This window comes from Ornithorhynchus anatinus, chromosome 11, assembly GCF_004115215.2.
Source record: "Ornithorhynchus anatinus isolate Pmale09 chromosome 11, mOrnAna1.pri.v4, whole genome shotgun sequence".
NCBI classification, from domain to species: domain Eukaryota; kingdom Metazoa; phylum Chordata; class Mammalia; order Monotremata; family Ornithorhynchidae; genus Ornithorhynchus; species Ornithorhynchus anatinus.
Genome location: NC_041738.1, coordinates 36,252,461 through 36,272,949, shown reverse-complemented (window position 1 = coordinate 36,272,949; position 20,489 = coordinate 36,252,461). Strand labels below are relative to the sequence as shown.

Below are 20,489 nucleotides of genomic sequence, written 5' to 3'. Positions count from 1 at the left end.
AGAACAACCCAGAAGTCTAGTGATTATATTTTTTCAACTCTCTTGAATTTTTGAACAGCTCTGATTGGTTCCTAGGGATTAGCGTATTCTTTTCACCCTGCAGAAAAGGGCTAAATGAGTGGAGTTGCCTTCCTGATTTGGAGGGATGCTGTGTGGGTAGATAAGATTACTCATTCTTTCAGAACCTCACTCGCTCTTGTTTCCAGGCTCCTCCCTAACTGATGGACCTCCTGGCAGCAAAAGAGCAGAGAAAAATAAAGATGGATTCAGCACAGCCAAGAGAAATGTTCTAGAAGCTGGACTGGACAGGAAACATGATTGTCATAAGGCCTGAGTGATTCCGACCGACTCTTGTTTAGTGTTAAGTGAAATTTCTCAACATTTCTTGTTTAATCCCGAACACTCACATGGAATGTGCTTCATCCCTTTTAAAAGACCCAATTCCCAGTTACAATTCCAGAGTTATTGCTCATATATCTGATATAAATACTTCTATTTTGGAGAGGGGAAAATGAGGTGAGAAGAGAAAGGTGGTGTCTCTGCCTCGGGCTTCTCCACTCTCCAGTCCGCACTTGTTTCTGCTGCCTGGATCATTTTTCTAAAACATCATTCCAGGCACGGCTCCTTATTCCTCAAAAGCCACCCTCTCTGAATCATCCAGAAACTTCTGATCACTGGCTTAAAGGCACTCAATCAGATCTCTATCCTCTTCTTATCTCACTCCCCTCCCACCACAACCCAGTGCATATACTTCACCCCTCAAATGTAACCTACTCACTGTGTCTCACTCTTATCTCTCTCTCCCTCACACTATTCACCTCTTGCTCAAACCCTCCCTTCTGCCTGGAAGCCTCTCCCACTTCATATCTCCCTCCCCTCATCTTGCGAGTCCTTCTAAAATCATATCTCCTCCAAAATCTTTTCTGGCTGATCTCTCATGTTTCCCTCCCTATTTTGCCACCCTGTATTTGAGTCCTTATCCTCCAAACAACCCCTTACTTACACAGCACATATGTGCATGCCTTTAAACTCAGTTGCTTCCCCCTACCTGTTATTTACTTTAATGTTTGCCTTCCCCAGTAGATTGTAAGCTCTTCAGAGGAAGGGATCTGGGTCTTCTAACTCTATTATACTCCCCTAAGTGCTTAATTCAGGTCTTTGAATACATTAAGAGTTCAGTAAATCACTACTGATTGATGTGGACTAAGGAAGTGAGCTAGAATGAAGGGAATGTGGGGGCCAATGGGCTGAACTGTGCTAAATCTTTTACTGTTACACTGTTTACTCAGTTTGCTAAATATTATTATTATTATTAAGTAGGGTCAAGGACTAGTTGTCTGCCTCCCCCTTTTAGACTGTGAGCCCGTTGTTGGGCAGGGATTGTCTCTATCTGTTGCCAAATTATGCATTCCAAGTGCTTAGTACAGTGCCCTGCACACAGTAAGCGCTCAAAAAATATGACTGACTGAATGAATGAATGACTAATGACACTTTCTGCAGGTTGCCAGTCGACTTTAAAAGCATCTTTGAAGCCATTAGTAACTCTGTGAATTGTAGGTCATTTAATCTCCATCATTTATATAAACCTCTCTAATCCCATTCCATTTCTTCAATTTTTTAATAACAGACTGACAATATAACAGCTGAGTAATGAAAGGATAAAAATGACGTGCTGGATGAGGTGGTTCTGAATGGATGTTCTCTGGGTTTTTGAGTGGGAGGCTAACTACCTCACTGCTTGGTAGTGTCCTTGGTTTAAGAGGGGAAAGGCATCAATGGATTCTGAGCAGTGCTAATCCTGCTGGCAAGAAGCCAGAAAAGGTGCCTTCCTGAATTTTCATGGTTAATGACACTCATGAATGCAGTCCTGTTGGCAGCACCATCTTGGATCTGAAGAACAACTCTAGATTTGGTTTAAATGGTGCAGTAATTCAATGTTTGGAAGATATTAAAACCTAGGAATTCATTGCTTCCCTTGCTCTGTGACCCCACCCTTCACTGTCAGCGGCAGGTTTCATCAGCAGACATCATCCCTCTTTCTCCAAAGATAGAACGGAGGGACAGGTCACGGATTTCTATACCTCAGGACACATATGCACAAGTACCAGTATTTTGACTGCTCCAAAAGAGTTCCCAGTTCCATCTTGACTCTTGGCCATCTGATGCAACAGCTTTGGTCATGTGGTGGCTAAGGAAGGGCAGAATTGGGAGGCTCTTCCTCTTTGGTTTCTTCACTGCCAGGGATTTCTTGAGAAGTGCCTATGTGCAGAGTGCCTTTTCTGGTTTTTCTGTCTAATTTACAATTCTTTACTAAAGGTGATCAGGGCCCTGGCAAAAAACATACTAACCTTAGTGAAGGAAAAAGTGCCAAGCACTTAGTACAGTGCTCTGCCCACAGTAAGTGCTTAATAAATATGCTTGAATGAATGAAACTGCCATCAGGAAGTTTCAGGCTGCTGGGCTGATCCAAGGTCCAGGTGTGGTTCAGAGTTTAAGGGGAGGTGACCCCATGTATAATCTGAGGGGCGAAAAAGACCCTGGTTCCATGCAAAGTCTCCCCACCCACCCTAAATGTGTCCCCTTGTCCATCCTCAAGTGGAGTCATTTTCAGTGGGAAATCCAATAAGCAGGAGTGAGATGAGAGAGATTATTTTGCTCCTACTTTTTTTTTTATTGCAATGGTTGTGTCTCCAGATAAATCAGGGAGATGAACTGCCCTCCTTGTGGGACGGGCCAAGTGGTCAAGCAAGAGGGTGGGGGGAGTGGGAGTCTACTCCTGCTTCACCTTTATTCCTAACCCTACTGGTCCGATTCTGTCGTGGTGCTGCTTAAGAATTTCTGGAGGTGTGGAATATCTGCAGTATTTATTTTGCCTTTTCCGAAATGGCTGCAGAAGGTGGCCTATCAAGAAGTCACTCACAGATATTGTTGATGGGGAATTCTGTAATCAGGAAGATCATCAGTTGATTTTTTTTTCCTCCTAAACTGACCCAAGGACCAGACCACCACATGAGGGATGGCAGGAATTCTTGGCTGAATGTACTGCACTGTTTGGCTGGAGAGACCCTACTCAATCCATTAAACTTAATGCTAGCTTCGAGTATGTCTATTAAAGACACCTGAATTTTAACAGACTCTAGAATTTCTCATGGAAGAATCTAGTTGTCAGGAATTAATGTTTTAGTTCTTGCTACAATCAGCCAGTTTCTAGGGAACTTGATATTCACCCCACCCTCAGCACTTATGTACATATCTGTAATTTATTTCTATTAATGCTTGTCTCCCTCTGAAGACTTTAAGTGGACAGAGAACACGTCTACCCACTCTTCTGTATTGTACTCTCCTAAGCGCATAGTTTAGCGCTCTGCTCACACTAAGCACTCAATAAATAGCACTGATTGAGTGAGCTTCAGTTTATAATGACGTTGTAACTCTGATGTTACTCTGCGGCAAAACACCACTGGGCCTGTTGGGCTTTGGTGCCACTGAGTGTAAAGGGGCAAGAGAAAAAAAGTTAACTCACCACCCCTCCCCTTAATGCGCTCCGAACCCGTTCAATTACATCCAAATCTTCTAAACTGATGGGCGCTGATAAGAGCAGCTAAATGCTTTAAGCCATCAAAATCTGGATCCTTGTCCAAATCTTAAAATCGACCGAGACTCAATTCAGCAAGGATCGTCCCTCCAAACTTGTAAATTCCTTGAAGGCGGGGATCATGTCTACCAACTCTGTTGCACTCCACTCAGCGTTTGGTCCAGGGCTCTGCACACAGTAAGCACTCGCTAAATACCACTGATGGTTTGATTCTCGACTGATATCGTTGCCACTTTAAGCTTAAAGTTGAGGTTGCCACGTCAGGGAGGTGGGGGTGGGGGGTGCAGGGACGGTTACTGAACAGCAGGGGGCGCACTCCGCTTGTCATGAAACTCCCCAGCCTCAAGTGAGAGTGAAAGCAGCAAGCTGAATTTCGATGTTGCTTGAGAACACTGGAGGATGAAGGAAAGCGCCTTGCTCTAGCTAATGGGTTTAAACTGGGGCAGAGAGCATGGGAAAAGAGAGAGGCCTGGCAGAGAAGTACACTGACTCCAAACCTTTGCTAGGAAGAAGGCCAGTTCTCTTCTCACTGAGCCTAAGCGGTGCAAACAAATGGTGAGGGGCAAAAAGTCACTAACCGCCCCCACAGTCGCTCTATCTGGTCCTCGCATGGGGCTGGATATTAGAGAACTGGGCAGAACCAGCCAAATGTATGGGTTTCATAACGGCTCTCCTTTAGTATTCATTCCACATTAGGGTTACACTCCTCTAGACTCTAAACCTCACGGTCGGCCGGGAAAATGTCTACCAACTCGGTTATACCGTACTCTCCCAAGCACCGGTACAGTAAGAGCTCAATAACTGTGATTGATTTATTAGAATTAAATAGGATGTTGCTGCCACAATTTAAATTTTAAATGCACATTCTTTCCTTCCCTATCCCCATTTCTTCTGGTAGGGAAAAGAAAAGAGAGTGGAAAAAAAAAAAAGGCATACCCATTGGACTAAACAAAGTCTTCAGACTGATGGGGCCCAGTGAGCTCAAATGGGAGCAGTGCTCAACGCTGGGCAGTCCCTTTCATGTCTTGTCCTATGCTAAGGAAAAGGGGCTCCACCCCCTTAAGTATCACCATCTAGAGACTAGATGCCTTTCTCCTCTAGAATGTAAACATCCTCTAGACTGTATGCTTGTGGTGGCCAGGGATCACGTCTACCTACTCTGTTGAATTTTCCCAAGAGCTTAGCACAGTTCTCTGCACGCAGTAAGTACTCAAAAATACCATTAATTGGTTGATTGCCACCAGAACCCACATCATAGTCCCTGATGGGGATGTGACTACATGCACATTTGAGAACAGAAGAGTTGATAGGCACATACATGACTTTTTTTCTTTTCTTTTTAATTCATAAAGAAGGGAAAAAAATAATGTGTTTAAATAAACTATCGTAATCGGATCGGGATTGGCCATAACGACCTGGATTTCTTCGGATCGGATTCACTGATGGAAAGAAAGAAATAAATTATTCTGCTCAATACTGGTTGGCATGATTGCATTTTTCATCCCTAACACACAGAGTAGCCCCTTCACAAAGCAGTGAGGTGAGGCCAGCAGAAGGGGCGTCCTCTTGGATTGGTGTCCTTCTTTAATACTGTCCTTGGGTTTCACAAATCAGGTCTCAGCCTACATCCCTGAGGAAGGGAAAAGCCAGACTGGCAAAACTCCCATTAAAATGACTTCTGGTCTTTTAGCTACACATCACCACCTTCTTTGCTTCCTCCACGGCCTCCCTCTGCCCTCTCCGGCCACCCCTCCCACTCCTCAAGAGCAGGACCTCATTCTCAAGGCTCAACTGGCCCACTTAGCTCTTGCTCACCTCTATTCTGGAAATCTGTCTCCCTTCACCCCGATACCTGCAGTGAGAAGGTTGTGTCATTTCTGGACTGCAGGCATGCCACTCTGTCAACAGCAGAGACTAATCCTCCCGCAGTAGGTGACTGGGCAACACCAAAAGTCCTTATGGGTACATTCTGGGGAACCCCACAGCCATCATACTTTGAGTATCCCAAGAAATGGGGCCAGGCACAACTCCCAGGCCAGGGCCCCCTGAGAGACTGGGGTAGTGCCAGGGCCCCACGGGGTTTCGATGGGCTTAGCCGGGCCAGCCTGATGAAGGCTGGGCCTCCGGCGGTTCCCCGATAACTTGCTGGAATTCTAGGTGGGTCCCTGGAATAGTGTTCCTGAAGCCACCCTGACTGATCTAAACTTTTGGATGATCTTGGGCTGCCCTGAAACCACCATGTGGTGGAAAGGACCCTCAGTGCGGCAGCTTTGCAGCACCAACTGCATGAGAGAGCTGCAAAGGGATGAGGCTTTGTCCCACTGAAGGCCAGAGTTTGCCAAAGATGATTGTTCCGCAATGGAGAGGGACGGTTTTAGTGGTAAGGAAGCTTCACAGAAGCTCCTTCCCCACAAACTCTCCCAACCCGAAGGGCTAGAATTAAAACAGGGGCTTTCCTGGAGATAGCCAGGTGTATGGCAGCCATACAAATAGCAGAGAACTGCCTGGTTGCCTGCGTGCCTGCCTGGCAATTTGACAGCTGGAAGGGGTGAGGGGATGTGAGGAGTCTAGGGAGAGCAGAGTGGCATCAAGTGAGGCAGTTCTGCTCCTCCCTGGCCAGATGCCTTTCTATTTGCATGACTGGTTGGAAACCTGTCATGCCTAGCAATTTCCAAATGGTGACAGGACAAACCAATAGTCATTTGCAGCCTTGTGTCACGAACTCTTTCCTCCTTGGTGCTGCACCGGATCCCACAGGGGGAGGGTTTCTGGGAGATCCACCCAACAGTTTTTCTCTACGATATTGGTCTCGGGGAGGTCGCTCCCTTAGCCATTGGCTGGGACTGGGCAGGGCCCCCCACCCCCTACACTAGTAATTTCTTGCCTTGGTCCCCACCACAGGTTTTTCTTAGATCAGGAATTAGGCTGGTGAGCAAGACAAGTTCCTAGTTACGGAACCAGCAAGCTGTGGGTATCAGAAGGAAGGGGCATGGGGGACCCCCAAGGTAATGAACTCTTACACAGAGTGATTGCATAGCTCCTGTTCTGATGAGGCCAGACAGGGCTGCCGCCTCCTCGCTCTCCTCGGTAAGAAGCTTCAAGCTCTGGCCAGAATGACCAACTCGGGGACTCTTGATTAGCTAAGCACACGTGCCCAAGACCTGGAGAGGAAAGCCTTGAGGTGAAGGGAGAGCCCCCGCTGGGTTTCAGGGTTTAGAAGGTAACAGCTTTGGTTGGCCTCCCGGGGGCTCATTCTCTCCTCTCGGACCCTGGGAAGGTCAAAGGGCAGGTGGGAGACCTGAGAGAACAGCTGTGGCTCCTCACACGGGGCAAAGCTACTGCCTGAGATTTCCCTAACTGCCTCCTTTCTTCTGCTGGTGTGACCTGGCTCCTGTTTGGACTGGCTACAGCTCTGTGTCCTCGTCATTTTTCAGAGTGCACCACTCTTCCCCTCCCATTCCCTACCTCCCAGGGCTTCAGGGAGATTAAGAGTAAGAATCCTCTAAAACCCTGGCTCTTCCGTTCTGTCGACCGCTCCCGCGGTCTTCCCGCAAGTGCCCTAGGGGCCCCAGTGAGTTCTGGAAATCTGATTATTCTGAAGAAAAGAGGCCGTGATGGTACTCGGAAACCTCCACTCCTCGCTGTCTTAGAACACCCAGCGTGCACCTGGGTGTCGGCTAAAAAGCGCCCTTCCGGCTTCTCCCATCAGTGCCCGAGGAAAGGCATGGATCTTTCACCTCTTCTCCTTGACCAAGAGCAGCCTCTCCAAGTCTCAGCTCTGCTGCTCCCACTGATTTTCTTGAATTACAGGCTCTTTATCCCAGAATGGGTGTGGGGGGCAGCAGCTACTCATCTGTCTCTGAAGCAGCAGCCAACACTGCTGGACAATAGCAGTGACTGGTTTCAAGGATTGGGCTCATCCCGTGTGTCCTTCATGATTGTTTGGGAGAACAAAAGCTCCGCTAGATTCTCGCGCACGATTGGTCTCCAGGGACAGATGCCCCCGGAGTCTCTTGTGATTGATTAGTTCGTAGAAACGAGTGCTCCACTACACTGAAGCATGATTGGTTCCAGAATCCTCACTTGAAATCTCCCACGATCAGTTGGGAGAACCTAATACTCCTCTAGGATGCAGCAGCAGGGCCCAGAGTGCCAGGGACTAGAGAAGGAGAGCCCCTAAAGTCTCTGGCCATGGCAGGAGAAGTTGGTGGTGGTGGCAAAAATCGGGGTTCAGTTGCCACGGTAGACCTCAATTTTGCTGGCCTTGGCCAACATGTCAATGATGTGGGCTTCAAAGTCTGCATCGTGCACCCCGGTCTTCCGGAACTCCCCTGCGTAGCGGTTGTTCTCCCAGTAGTGGTGCCAGTTGCCACGGCTATCTGCTCCAAACCCGTAGACGTTCACCTGGGCCCAGCAAGCAGAGAGTTGAGGGTCAGGTTGGGGTGTGAGACAGAGCTTGGGACTGAGGTTAAGGATTTCTGGTTCTTTCCTATTGTTGTCCCGGGAGGAGAACACCCCTCCCCAAGGGCTCCAACAACATGCCACTAAGGAACTCATGCTCCAGCCAGGCTCAGGGATGGAATGAGGGCAGCAATCCAGAAGATAGTTAGTCCTCTAAGTGGGAGGGAAGAGAACCAACCAAAGTGACCCCTGACATGGGACAAAAGACAAGATGGATGTTTGATTTTTTCAGCCAATCAGGTCAGGCTCCTCAGGAGGGTTCTTTCCCCCCAGTATTTAGGGCCTTTTAAGAGGGGCCATTAGGTTTTCATTGTGGGTACCTCAGACTGAACCCAGGAGGAAAAAAAAAATAAGCTTCTCAATTTTTCCCAAACCATCTCAAACCCCCTTCCTGTAACGCTGGTTCTGTGCCCGGAGAAGGCTCGAACCTCCAGTTTGGCTCCCTGAGCCTGAATTGGGAAGGGGTGTCAAGAAGCGGTGGACCAGGCCAGAGGCTCCCGGGCTCCAATGCACACTTACTTCATCACACACATGCAGGGCAAAGAAGAGCACAAGCATCCCCGTAGAGGGGTAGCGCCCATGATGCTCGGTCCACTTGTCATGGATGTACTTGAAAAAGGCTGGATTGTAGATCTGGACCTAGTGAGGGAAAAGACAGACACAGACTCTGGTCTCTACGGGGCTTTCAAGTTGAAGAAAGATAGGAAGGGTGGGTTTTTTGGGGTTTTTTCCCCTCAATTTTTGGCTACTGACTAGTTTATAATTTTTCCTTGCCTGGATGATACCTGCTAACCACCACCTTGGACCACAGCTCTCATTCAGGCTGGAATCCAGTCAGGCAGTGGAAATGTGAGGTGCCGTCGGATTCTGAAATTAGTATGAGCCAGATAAGGTGTCTAATTTATCTTCCATCGTATTCTTCCTCATTGTGGTGCAGAGACTACTACATGAATAAAAGGTAGGAGTGAAGTGGCACAAATCCTAGGATGTTATAATCCTAGGGGAGGTGACTTTGAGACCAGTCCACCCTGTCAGCGAGGAGAGGGAAGAGAGCCTCATTTTGGAAGTTGGGGGTGAAAAAAAGGAAGGGACTGTGCTGTTTATATGTGGTTTCCTCAGGGGCTTCTGGAACTTGTAGTCCCATGTTCCAGCCCAAATAAGCCCACATGCCAGTGGAGCATAGAATTTGGGAACTACCCCAGCTTCATGCCACGTCTAGAGGTGGCTATGGAGTTTGCGTATGCACCCTCTTCTCCCCAAAATCAGAGAGAGAAATACAGGTGGAACTAGAAATGAAGCCCTCACTTGTTCGGCTCAATGTGGGCTAAACTCCATAACTTCATCCTGTGTGGGGCTCTTTGCCTGTGGGCCTTGTCAGGTGCTTGAAGCCCACCTCTTGCTTTCTGGGTCAGCTACACCCAGAAAACAAATAAAAGCCCTGAAAGGGAGGGGAGGGCTTCTCCCACCAAGCAGCCAAGACTGCCAAGGTTCCCTGACTGGTTAATTCAAAAAGAGCAATTGCATTTAGCAATAATAAGGGGTGGGGAGGGAGTAAAGGGGCAATGAGGTGAAGAAACGCTTACCTTCTCCTTGTCTACCCGCAGAAACGACTTCACAGGTGCATAGGTACTGAAAAGAGAGAGGAAGGTTGGTTAGCTGAGATGGCCCAGAGAGATAAGGCTGAGAATCATTTTACTGACAGTGAGCATCCTCATGAGGGTCTGAGAAGAGCCTCAGTGGGATTCTTCATCAAGCAGAGATTCCCGGATAGGAGATTCCTCATGTAGGGAAGACAAAATGGTGCCTTCTCCCTTCACATCACCATTGTTTTCCTCTACAAGTTCTAAGATGAAAAAAATCCACTGTTTTCCCCCTACCCGGACTTGACCCCTCAACCCCAACCCCCCGCCTCTTTCCGTTGAATATTTCAGTGGAAGCCCTCATGGGCCCCAGCCTAGGTCCTGGGTCAGTTAGCAAATTTCGCCGGGAAGCTTCTCCCACCCCAGTCCTTCTGCCAACACCCCGATGGTCTCACAATCGAATCTGCCCGGTAGAGAGGGCACTGGCAATCCACAGCAGGTCCAGGGCCTTGAAGGGCACCAGCACGAAACTGACATTGGCAGGTAGGTTCTTGGCGCTCTCTGGGTACATGAAGTGGTGGGTGGTTCGACTCCCAACATCCTGCTCGAAGCCCAGTGTTGGGGCCTGGTTCATTCTGTGGGGGAGACAAAGGATTCAGCTTGATTGAATTCAGCTCTCCCTCTGATCCCTCTGGGATGAAGCCAAGATCAGCAGGGATCATCAGCACAGAGAAGATAAAATGAAGGCCAAGAGAGGGGATGTGACTTCCCAAGGTCTGATGCGAGTCCAGGATAACACCAGAAAGAGAATCCAGGCCTCCTGCTCATCTAGCAGTTCAGTTTTTCAAAACTCAAGGGCACAGTTCCGGGTCATCCCTAGTTCCTCAGACCTGGGGTCCTTTTCCCCTCCTGCACCACCCCAGCTCTCACTGCTGTATCTTAACTGCCCAGAATGGTGAAAAAACAGGCATTGGAAGGCGGCGGGGCCATTGCTCTGATATGTATTCCTCCTTATTTATGGCACCTTTTCTTCTTTCTTTTTATTTAAGTGCTTACTGTACATCAGCACTGTACTAAGCGCTGCGGTAGATACAAGCTACTCAGGTTGGACACAGTCCATATACCACATGGGGCTCATAGTCCTAATTCTAATCCTGGCTTCACCACTCATCAGTTGCGTGACCTTGGGCAAGCCACTTAACTTCCCTGTGCCCCAGTTACCTCATCTGTAGAATGGGGATTAAGTGTGAGCCCCACATGGGACAACCTGATTAATAATGATTAATAATAATAATTATGGTATTTGTTAAGCGCTTACTATGTGCCAAGCTCTGTTCCAAGTGCTGGGGGAGATACAAGGTAATCAGGTTGACCCACGTGGGGCTCACAGTCTTAATCCCCATTTTACAGATGAGGGAATTGAGGCACAGAGAAGCTAAGTGACTTGCCCAAAGTCACACAGCTGACAAGTGACAGAGCCGGAATTAGAACCCATGACCTCTGACTCCCAAGCCCGGGGTCTTTCCTCTGAGCTACACATCAGGGCTGGGGGTACAGTGGCCATGTCTCCTGCTATGCAGGTCCTTGGGACAATAGCCGTAATTTAGGACCCTTAGCAGGGCCCTGCCCAAGGAAGCGGGAAGGGCCTGGTCTGACTGCTACACCTGCCAGCTCCATCTGCCACCTCAGAGGCTTTTTGGTGCTGGGCAGGTTTAGGAAAAACCCTTGGCGCTCGAGGACCAGGCCTGTAACACAACAGCACAAAACCAAATCTGAGCAGGCTTGACAACTCTCCTGGAACTCCCAGCCTCAACCTGAAGTTCTTGGGGCTGAACTGGACACGACTGGAAATGGGAGGCCGGAGAGGGAACAGCAGCTCCCAGGATGACCTGACCTCCGGAGAGAAGTGAGTTTCCAGTGACCCGTGAGGCGGCAGCAGGGGGGCTGCTGTGCCACTTCCAAACCAGGCTGGGGCTAGGCCTGGGGCTTCAAATCTCGGATTCTTTCTTTTCTTTTTTTTTTTAAAAGGTATTTTTCAAATGCTTACTATGTGTCAAACGCTGTTCTAAGTGTTGGGATAGATACAAGTGAATTAGGTTGGAAACAGTCCGCGTCCCGCAAGAGGCTCAAAGTCTAAGTAGGAGGGAGACCAAGAGAACTGGAAGCAGCGTGGCTCAGTGGAAAGAGCACGGGCTTTGGAGTCAGAGGTCATGGGTTCGAATCCCGGCTCGGCCACTTGTCAGCTGTGTGACTGTGGGCAAGTCACTTCACTTCTCTGTGCCTCAGTTACCTCATCTGGAAAATGGGGATTAAGACTGTGAGCCCCACGTGGGACAACCTGATTCCCCTGTGTCTACCCCAGCGCTTAGAACAGTGCTCTGCACATAGTAAGCGCTTAACAAATACCAACATTATTAACTGAGGCACAGAGAAGTTTAAGTGAGTCACCCAAGATCACAAGACAAGCCTTTGGAAGAGACAGAGGTAGAACCCAGGTCCTCTGACTCCCAAGCCCGTGCTCTTTGCACGAGGCCACGTTGCTTCTATTAACCGTGAATCTAAATTGAAGCTGCACTTTTCCAGTTGGGTCAATGGAGGCAGTGATATAAAGCAGGAATGGGGATATCGGGGAGCACTAAGACCTGGAAGGGATCAGGGACAGAGCATGGAATACCAACGCAGAGCCTCGTCTGTGTTCGGGTCAGAGCCACAACAACAGACTGGAACTGATCACTCTGCTTATAGATTATCCAAACCCTTTCCTCCTCCTCCTCCCTTCTGGCACTGCAAAGTTCGGCTCCAGAGGAAGCCAGGAAGGGTAGAATTACTCAAACTGAATAACAGCTTGGATTAAAAAGGCTTCTACTCTCCCCCGAGCACTTAATACAGTGCTCTGCACCCAGTAAGCTCTCAATAAATACCACTGCTTGAAAGATTAAGTGAAGGAGGAGGCAGGGCTGCAGCGACCCCATTATTTTAATCTTAGCCCTGCTGTTGTTCCGGGGGAAAGAGCTCTGCTATGGAAATTGGGGGATGGGAATCGAGTTCCAGTTCTGCCTATAGGTGGCTAAAGAGGACGAAGACCGCACACGAACGTCTCCACGAGCTGCACTCCTGCCTGCCGACTCCCTTGTTGCATTCCATGCCCCAGTGGGGATGTGATGGGCGGGACAGGCCAGACTCCATGGAAGGGCTGTCACTATATTCAGTTGCTCCGTGCAAGTTCTCAGCCTTGCCATCTCAGGACCGAAGTTCATTACCATCCTAGTCTTAACAAGAGGATTTGTCTCTCTTTATTGCTGTATTGTACTTTCCAAGCGCTCAGTACAGTGCTCTGCACACAATAAGTGCTCAGTAAATATGACTGAATGAATCAGAAGCTGGTCCTCATTCTATATTCTACTGGCCCTTGGACCAAGAGAGGGGAAGGGTTGAATTACACTAGAGGGGCAGTTGGAGACTACAGAAAGAAAAAAGGAGCAGATATTCTCTTATCTCATCAGGGACCCGCTTCTAGAAGCAGCAATTGGGTCTTCTCCTTTGTGTTGAGCCCCTCCAGGTGGAGACCACTCAGTTCCCGAGCCCACCCCTCAGTTCCTTGGTGGTCTGGGACGTTCTTTTGGGGTCTTCCCAAATCGAAGTTGGAAAGTCTCAGTTGAAGCTTTAATCCAACTTGTGGGTGGACGAGGCAGAGCAACCTCAGTTATAATTGCCAGGCCAGGGGTGGGAACCAGATGCTTAGTTGGAGACAGCTTAGAGTCCTAGAGATGGGCAGAATCTAATTCCACTAAAGCTAAGCAACTGGAGAAAGGCTAACAAGGTGAGCAGGGGCTGCTGAGCCAGGGTAATTTACTCTAAGTATGGGGCCTGCGAAGCCCTCTGTAGTCAGATGTCCACTTATGAGCTGAGCCACAGCCCTGCTCCCCTTTGAACTTCACGCCTCTGTAACACCAGACACATGGGAGATACATCTCAAGATTTGGGGTGACTTCGTTCTGAGCAGTCATGCTGGGTGGCTGCCATCCAAGTCAATTTTTACACACCCGTGAGCGGGGAAGAGGACAGAGGGAAGTTGGAGATGAAAGTGAATCAGTCTTCTGTTCAAAATCACCAAAAATAAAGACCTGGACAGAGAACTCCCTCTCACATTAAGTTTTCCCTTCCTTCAAGGCACATGTTAGAAACCTGCTTTCCATTTCCAGTTAGGGAACTGACTACAACCAAGGCAGAAGTGGTGTCAAGAAACCACAGTTCTAGGGAAGAAAGCACAGCCAAGCCTGACTCCACTCCCTTCCTTCCTTCCTCCCGGCCTGGTCAGAGTCTGCTCTTTGCTGGCTTCCCTGGGGTTGAGGCTTTTGTTCTAACGTGGATGGGGTGGAAAGGAAGAGGGGCTATTCTTAGCAGCATTTCAACTTAGGTGGCATGGGCTGAGACTGAATATTTTGGGTTCTACTCTCAGCTTTGCCAGAGAACTGCTACGCGGCCTTAGACGAGAGACTTTTCCTCTTTGGGTCTCCGTTTTAAGTCACACTTTAAACTCCTTGAAGACTGGGATTTTGTTTTAAATCTCTCTTGCAACTGCTCTCAGAACCTTGCTCCAGGGCATTACCCAAAACGCTGCTCAATAAATACAAGCAATGATGATTCAGGGAGCTTTGAAGAACCCGGAGGAAACATTCGGTAATGTTCTGTGTCATTCTGCCACCTCTTTTCCCGTTAAGTTTCTTCTTTCATAAGCCTTTTCTCAAGACACTGGGTAGCGGCGTATTCTTTCCCCATGACCTCATTTCCCCTTACAGCTGGGCACAGATTGCAGTTGATCACAGAGTGTGTGAACACTCTGCGAATGGGTAGAGAGGGATTAGTAACTGGCAGGGGCTATCGGCTGGTCAGGGGGCACCGTGGTGGCCCCCCAAACCCTGTAATTGCCGTGGAGGAAAGGGCGGTGGAAGTGCAGCAGATTCTGTGGTTGCTGGAGTGCTTTGCCCCTCACCCACTACAGCAGCCCCCTGCTATAAGGTAGAGGTGTGTAGATGTGCGTGCAGACATGAGTGAGCACTTATGTGTGTGAGGGGCAGCTCCTGCTTGGCCTGGAGGAGCCCAGATGTTAGCCAGTCCTCGGGATCACCTTTTTCTGCCCTCCTCCCCCACTATCCTATTTTTCCTCGTTCTGGCTGCTTAGGCTTCAGCTGCTAGTCTTGGCAAATCTCCCTCTCAGCACCAAGCCCACCACTGACTCACCAGAGACAACTATCCTGAGCCCCATTTCAATACCAGGGCCTGCCAGGGGTGCTGAAGCGGCAAGCAGCGGCGACGACGATTTGATCTACTGACCTGTGGCTGGGCCAGCAATCTGGGAAGGGATAAAGAAATCCCATTTGGATCAGTCAAGAGGGTGGACTAAGACTGGAGAGTTATCGAGGAATGACGAGGTTAAGCTAGACTGAGAGCTCGTTGTGTGCAGGGAACGTGTCTTTTTAATGCTATATTGTACTCTCCCAAGCGCTTAGTACCGTGCTTTGCACACAGAAAGCGCTCAGTAAATATGACTGAATGAACGAATTAACTTAGGCAGCTGCGAGTCTGTCTCATCTGGAATTTCTGGGTATTTCCCCCACAGACTGTGAGCTCGTTGTGGGCAGGAATGTGTCTTGTTTTATCGTACCCTCCTAAGTGCTTCGCACACAGTAAGGGCTCAATAAATACAATTGAATGAACGAATGCGTGAGCCTGCGTTGCTACAACTCAAGGCAAAAAAAAAACTGAAGGGGCCCAACCTGCCACAAGGGTTTCCCTAGTCCCTTGGTCAGTCACTCGGGGACCAATCCCAGGTCAGCTGGCTTTCTAGGCCCCTACTGCCCGGACTCTTCCCACAGACAGCCGACAGCTGTCCTCCGCACAGGCAGTCCTTCTGCCTCTCCCTGCCATTCCTACGCTCCCCTTGCCGGGGTCGCGCTGGGCCGGCACCCTTGAGAGTGGGGTGCCCATGGCAAGGGGCATGTCGCCACATCCTCGGCGCTGCCCGACTGCCACCTCATCACGGCCCTCCTGACAGAATCTGACAGCTCAGCAGGGTGTGGGCTTGGAGGTTCTTGCAGAGATGCAACGTGCTGTTTGCTCTGGCTCGATTCTGGAGCCTTTCCAGCCAGCACCAGCAAGCTGACAGCACACATTTCAGCCATGCTCTGGCTCAGGGGGAGGAGGGGACAGAGACCGAGAGAGACGGCTAAGAGAACTCCGCACAGAAACAAGAGGTCTGAGAGAATTCGCTTCTGCCTGGCCACGGTGCCTTAAGTGATAGCCTAACCCCCGCCCGGCTTTTCAAAGCTACCGTTTCATCTCTCTGTTCTTCTACTCAAGAGGCCACTGACAGTAGCACGGATCTGATGGGGATTAGGGGAGCCTGGGTAATCCTGAGCAAATCGTTTCCCTCTTAGATTCCATTTCTGTAAAATGGAGATCAGACTCCAGTCCCCTTCCTTCCTCAAGTAGTAACGCAGGAGCGAACAAGAGGATGTACGAAGGGCAGCTGGGAAGTGAGATTCTGGGGGAGGAATCTGGAGATCACAAGATCCATTCATTCCCACTTTCCACAGGGAAAATGGGGCCTTTCCGATCTGTGGATAGGTCTGCAAAGCGTGCTGCAAGCCTTAGATAGTATATTGTCATCTTGGTGTTGCTATGGAGACACAGAGCATTGCTTCAGCCTCCTGAACGAGGACCACTTCCCCCCCAGCCCCGGAGATGAGTCGGACAGTGCTAATCCCAGGAGGTGCCCTCTAAGAACCTGGAGTTTTCAATTTCCTTGTTCATATTTAAGGTTTCACCTTTGCTCAGTTGAGATGACATTCCCTCTGCCCCTCCTCAGCACTGACCCTCCATGAGGAAGCTAGAAAAGAAAGATGACTCAGGAGCAAAGGGAGGGTAGCTGGCTCTTAAAGCCTGAAGGGCAGATAGGGAAGCGACAGAACCTGAGGCGTCAAAAGTCTTGGGAGGACAGGAGATGAGGATGACAGCCTCCAAAAGCTGTTACGGCAACAGGTGTTATGATCTGTTCATGCCACTGAGTTGTCCCCCCCGGCAGGTCCACAGGAAAAGCTTCCCTATGTGAAAGCTTGGGGCACTTAGGCAGAAGTGCTTTAGTCAATCATATTTATTGAGCACTTACTGTGTGCAGAGCACTGTACTAAGTGCTTACGAGAGGACAACAGAACAACATAAAAGACATTTTCCATGCCCACAGTGAGTTCCAGGTCTGGCACATAGTCCCCTGTGAGTGGGAGGAGGGGCATCTAAGCCAATTCTCTACCTAAATGTAATTTGGGTTGGGGAAAGAAGGTTCTCAAGGCTGACCATCATCATCATTCTAGTAATCACTGTGGTAATTGTTAAGCATTCCCTATGTGCCAGGCACTGTACTAAGCACTGGGGTAGATATAAGGTAACTGGGTGAGACATAGCCCCATCCCACAGAGGACTCAAAGTCTTAATCCCCATTTTACATATGAGGTAACTGAGGCAGAGAGAAGTGACCTGCCACGTTCACAAAGCAGACAAGTGGTGGAGCTGGGATTAGAACCCAGATCCTCCTGACCCCCAGGCCCGTGCTCTACCTTCCAGGCCACACTGCTTCTCAGGCTCCAGCCCTGTAGCACCAACATTTTGTCAGGCGCTGGAACCATTCTCTGCTGTCCGGAGTCGACTGAAGTCGTGGTTCCTGCTCCTCAGCCTACACGTGGAGAAGCAGTGTGGCTCAGTGGAAAGAGCACGGGCTTTGGAGTCAGAGGTCATGGGTTTGAATCCCGGCTCTGCCACTTGTCAGCTGTGTGACTGTGGGCAAGTCACTTAACTTCTCTGTGCCTCAGTTACCTCATCTGTAAAACGGGGATTAAGACTGTGAGCCCCACGCGGGACAACCCGATTCCCCTGTGTCTACCCCAGCGCTTAGAACAGTGCTCGGCACATAGTAAGCGCTTAACAAATACCAACATTATTATTATTATTATGTGCACAACAGCAGATTCCCCTGCCACATGAGAGGATTGTGGAGGTACAGTAGGGGAAAGGTTGAGGGGAATAGACTGGGATTAAGCAACTTCTAGAGAAATCAATATTCTGTCTGGGGACCAACAGCTAACTCAGTGGGGACCAGGAACCTAAAGATGAACCCACTGGAAAGTTGAAAATGAGGTAACACACTTCTGCAAAATAAAGCTCATGTCCAACAGCCTGGAGGCAGGTGCTGGTTACGAGGGTTCTGAGGGGGGGTGAAGAAGCTCTGTGGAGAAACCAAGAGCTCCAAAGAGCCTTAAAACTGCTTCCTTTATGGGAAGCACATGTCCTAGCATAAAGAGCACAGGCTGGGAGTCAGAGGACCTGGGTTCTAATCCCAGCTCCACAACTTACGTGCTCTGTGACTAGGACAATCATTTAACTCCTCTGTGCCTTGGTTTCCCCAAGTGTAACATAGGCTTGTTGTGACCAGGTAATATGTCCAGCAATTCTGTTGTACTGTACTCTCCCAAGCACTTAGTATGGTGCTTTGCACACAATAAGCGCTCAATAAATACCACTGATGATGATGGGAATTCAATACCTGTTCTCTCTCCTACTTAAACTGAGGGCCCCATGTGGGACAGGGACCATTTCCAACCCGATTAACTGGAGAAGCAGCGTGGCCTAGTGGATAGAGAGAAGCAGTGTGGTCCAATGGTTAGCGCACGGGCCTGGGAGCCGGAAGGGTCTAATCGCAACTCTGCCACTTGTCTCCTGTATGATCTTGTCTGCTCTGTGCTCAGTTACTTCACCTGTGAAACAGGACATGGATTGTGTCCAACCTGATTACTTTGTATCTACCCAGTACTTAGAACAGTGATTGGCACATAATAATAATGATAATGTTGGTATTTGTTACGCGCTTACTATGTGCAGAGCACTGTTCTAAGCGCTGGGGTAGACACAAGGGAATCAGGTTGTCCCACGTGAGGCTCACAGTCTTAATCCCCATTTTACAGATGAGGGAACTGAGGCACTGAGAAGTTAAGTGACTTGCCCACAATCACACAGCTGACAAGTGGCAGAGCCGGGATTTGAACCCATGATCTCTGACTCCAAAGCCCGTGCTCTTTCCACTGAGCCACGCTGCTTCTCTAATAGTAAGTGCTCAACAAATACCATAAAAAGCAAAAAACCACAACAAAAAAACAAACTTGCATCTACCACAGACCTTAGAACAGTGCTTGAAACATAAGCACTTAAATACCATATTGTTATTATTCTATAATAGTAATAATGATAAATCACAAATGAGAGAACTTGTCCATACACTCCATCCATATTCCAAAGAAAGGCTACATGGTCTGGCTGTGCCTCACCTGGAGCCCCAGGGAGGGCAGGCCTCCACTAGATTGTAAATTCTGTTTTTAAAATTGTATTTGATAAGCGCTTACTATGTGCCACGTACTCTACCAAGTGCTGGGGTAGATTCAAACTAATCAGGTTGGACACAGTCCACGTCCCACATGGGGCTTAGTCTTAATCCCCCTTTTACAGATGAGATAATTTAGGCACAGAGAAGTTAAGCGACTTACCCAAGGTCACAGAGCAGACATAAGGCAGAGCCAGAATTAGAACCCAGGTCCTTCTGACACCCAGGCCCGTGCTCTAGCCACTAGTCCATGCTGCTTCTCTTTGTGGGCAGGGATCATGTCTACTGACTTGATTGTATTGTATCTATCAATCAATTTTATTTTTTGAGCATTTACTGTGTGCAGAACACTGTACTAAGCACTTAGGAGAGTACAATATAACAGACACATTACCTGCCCACAACGAACTTACAGTCTAGACAGGAAAACAGACATTAATTTAAATACTCTATCCTCTCAAGTGCTCAGTATGATGCCCTGCACCTGGGAATTGCTCAGTAAATCCCACTGATCGATTGGTGGAGAGAATTGACTACAGTAGAAGAAGTGTGGCTTAATGTCAAGAACCCGGGCTTGGACATGGGTTCTAATCCTGGCTCCGCCACTTGTCTGCTGTGTGAGCTTGGGCAAGCCACTTAACTTCTCTGTGCCTCAGTTACCTCATTTGTAAAATGGGGATTAAGACTGGGAGCCCCAAGTGGGACAACCTGATTACCTTGTATCTATCCTCAGCGTTTAGAACAGTGCTTGGCACATAGTAAGCGCTTAACAAACACCATAATTATTAATATTAAGCTCTCCTCAGTGCCCCAGAACACCCCCTTTTCGGGCTGGATTTCGGCAGCTCACCTCATGATGAAGTTGTGTCCGTCGATGTCCCTCCCGTAGCCGGAACCCCGCAGGTTGCCCGAGTTCCCCACCACGGCGCAGCGCTGGCATTTGTGGGGGTCGCGGGAGCCATAAGGGTTCTCGCCTGGCACGATCTGGAAAAGCTTGGCCAGCACTTCGTTGGTGTTGTGGGACTTGAACTGGGGCTGCAGCATCTGTGGAGATAATTAATAATTATGGTATCTGTTAAGCGCTTACTATGTTCCAGGCACTGTACTAAGCGCTGGGGTGGATAGAAGCAAATCGGGTTGGACACAATCCCTGTCCCACATGGAGCTCACAGTCTCAATCCCCATGTTACAGATGCGGTACCTGAGGCACAGAGAAGTGAAGTGACTTGCTCAAGGTCACATGGCAGACAAGTGGCAAAGCCGGGATTAGAACCCATGACTTTCTGACACCCAGGCCCGTGCTCTGTCCACTACCCCACGCTGACCAGTGAAGGGGGTCAGAGACGCACCTCACCTCCTGGTGTCCTTCCTCCTTACCCCAGGGGCCGGGGGTGGGGTGGAGGATGGGGAATAAACCCTCTGTTAA

The 20,489-nt window shown here is 49.1% G+C and overlaps 1 protein-coding gene across 3 annotated transcripts in view; it reads right to left on the bottom strand.

Moving 5' to 3' along the window:
* Positions 1–4,914: 4,914 nt before the first annotated feature.
* ST3GAL2 (ST3 beta-galactoside alpha-2,3-sialyltransferase 2) overlaps positions 4,915–20,489 on the bottom strand; it is a 59,084-nt gene continuing 43,509 nt past the window's right edge. For all 3 annotated transcript variants that reach the window (XM_003431271.4, XM_029074487.2, XM_029074486.2), the window contains exons 3-7: positions 19,914–20,107; positions 10,092–10,271; positions 9,640–9,685; positions 8,576–8,695; positions 4,915–7,999 (exon numbers count right to left, since the gene is read on the bottom strand). In XM_003431271.4, coding sequence (XP_003431319.2) covers positions 7,826–7,999; positions 8,576–8,695; positions 9,640–9,685; positions 10,092–10,271; positions 19,914–20,107 — 714 coding nt within the window. In that variant the 3' untranslated portion in view covers positions 4,915–7,825. The remainder of the gene's footprint in view (positions 8,000–8,575; positions 8,696–9,639; positions 9,686–10,091; positions 10,272–19,913; positions 20,108–20,489) is intronic.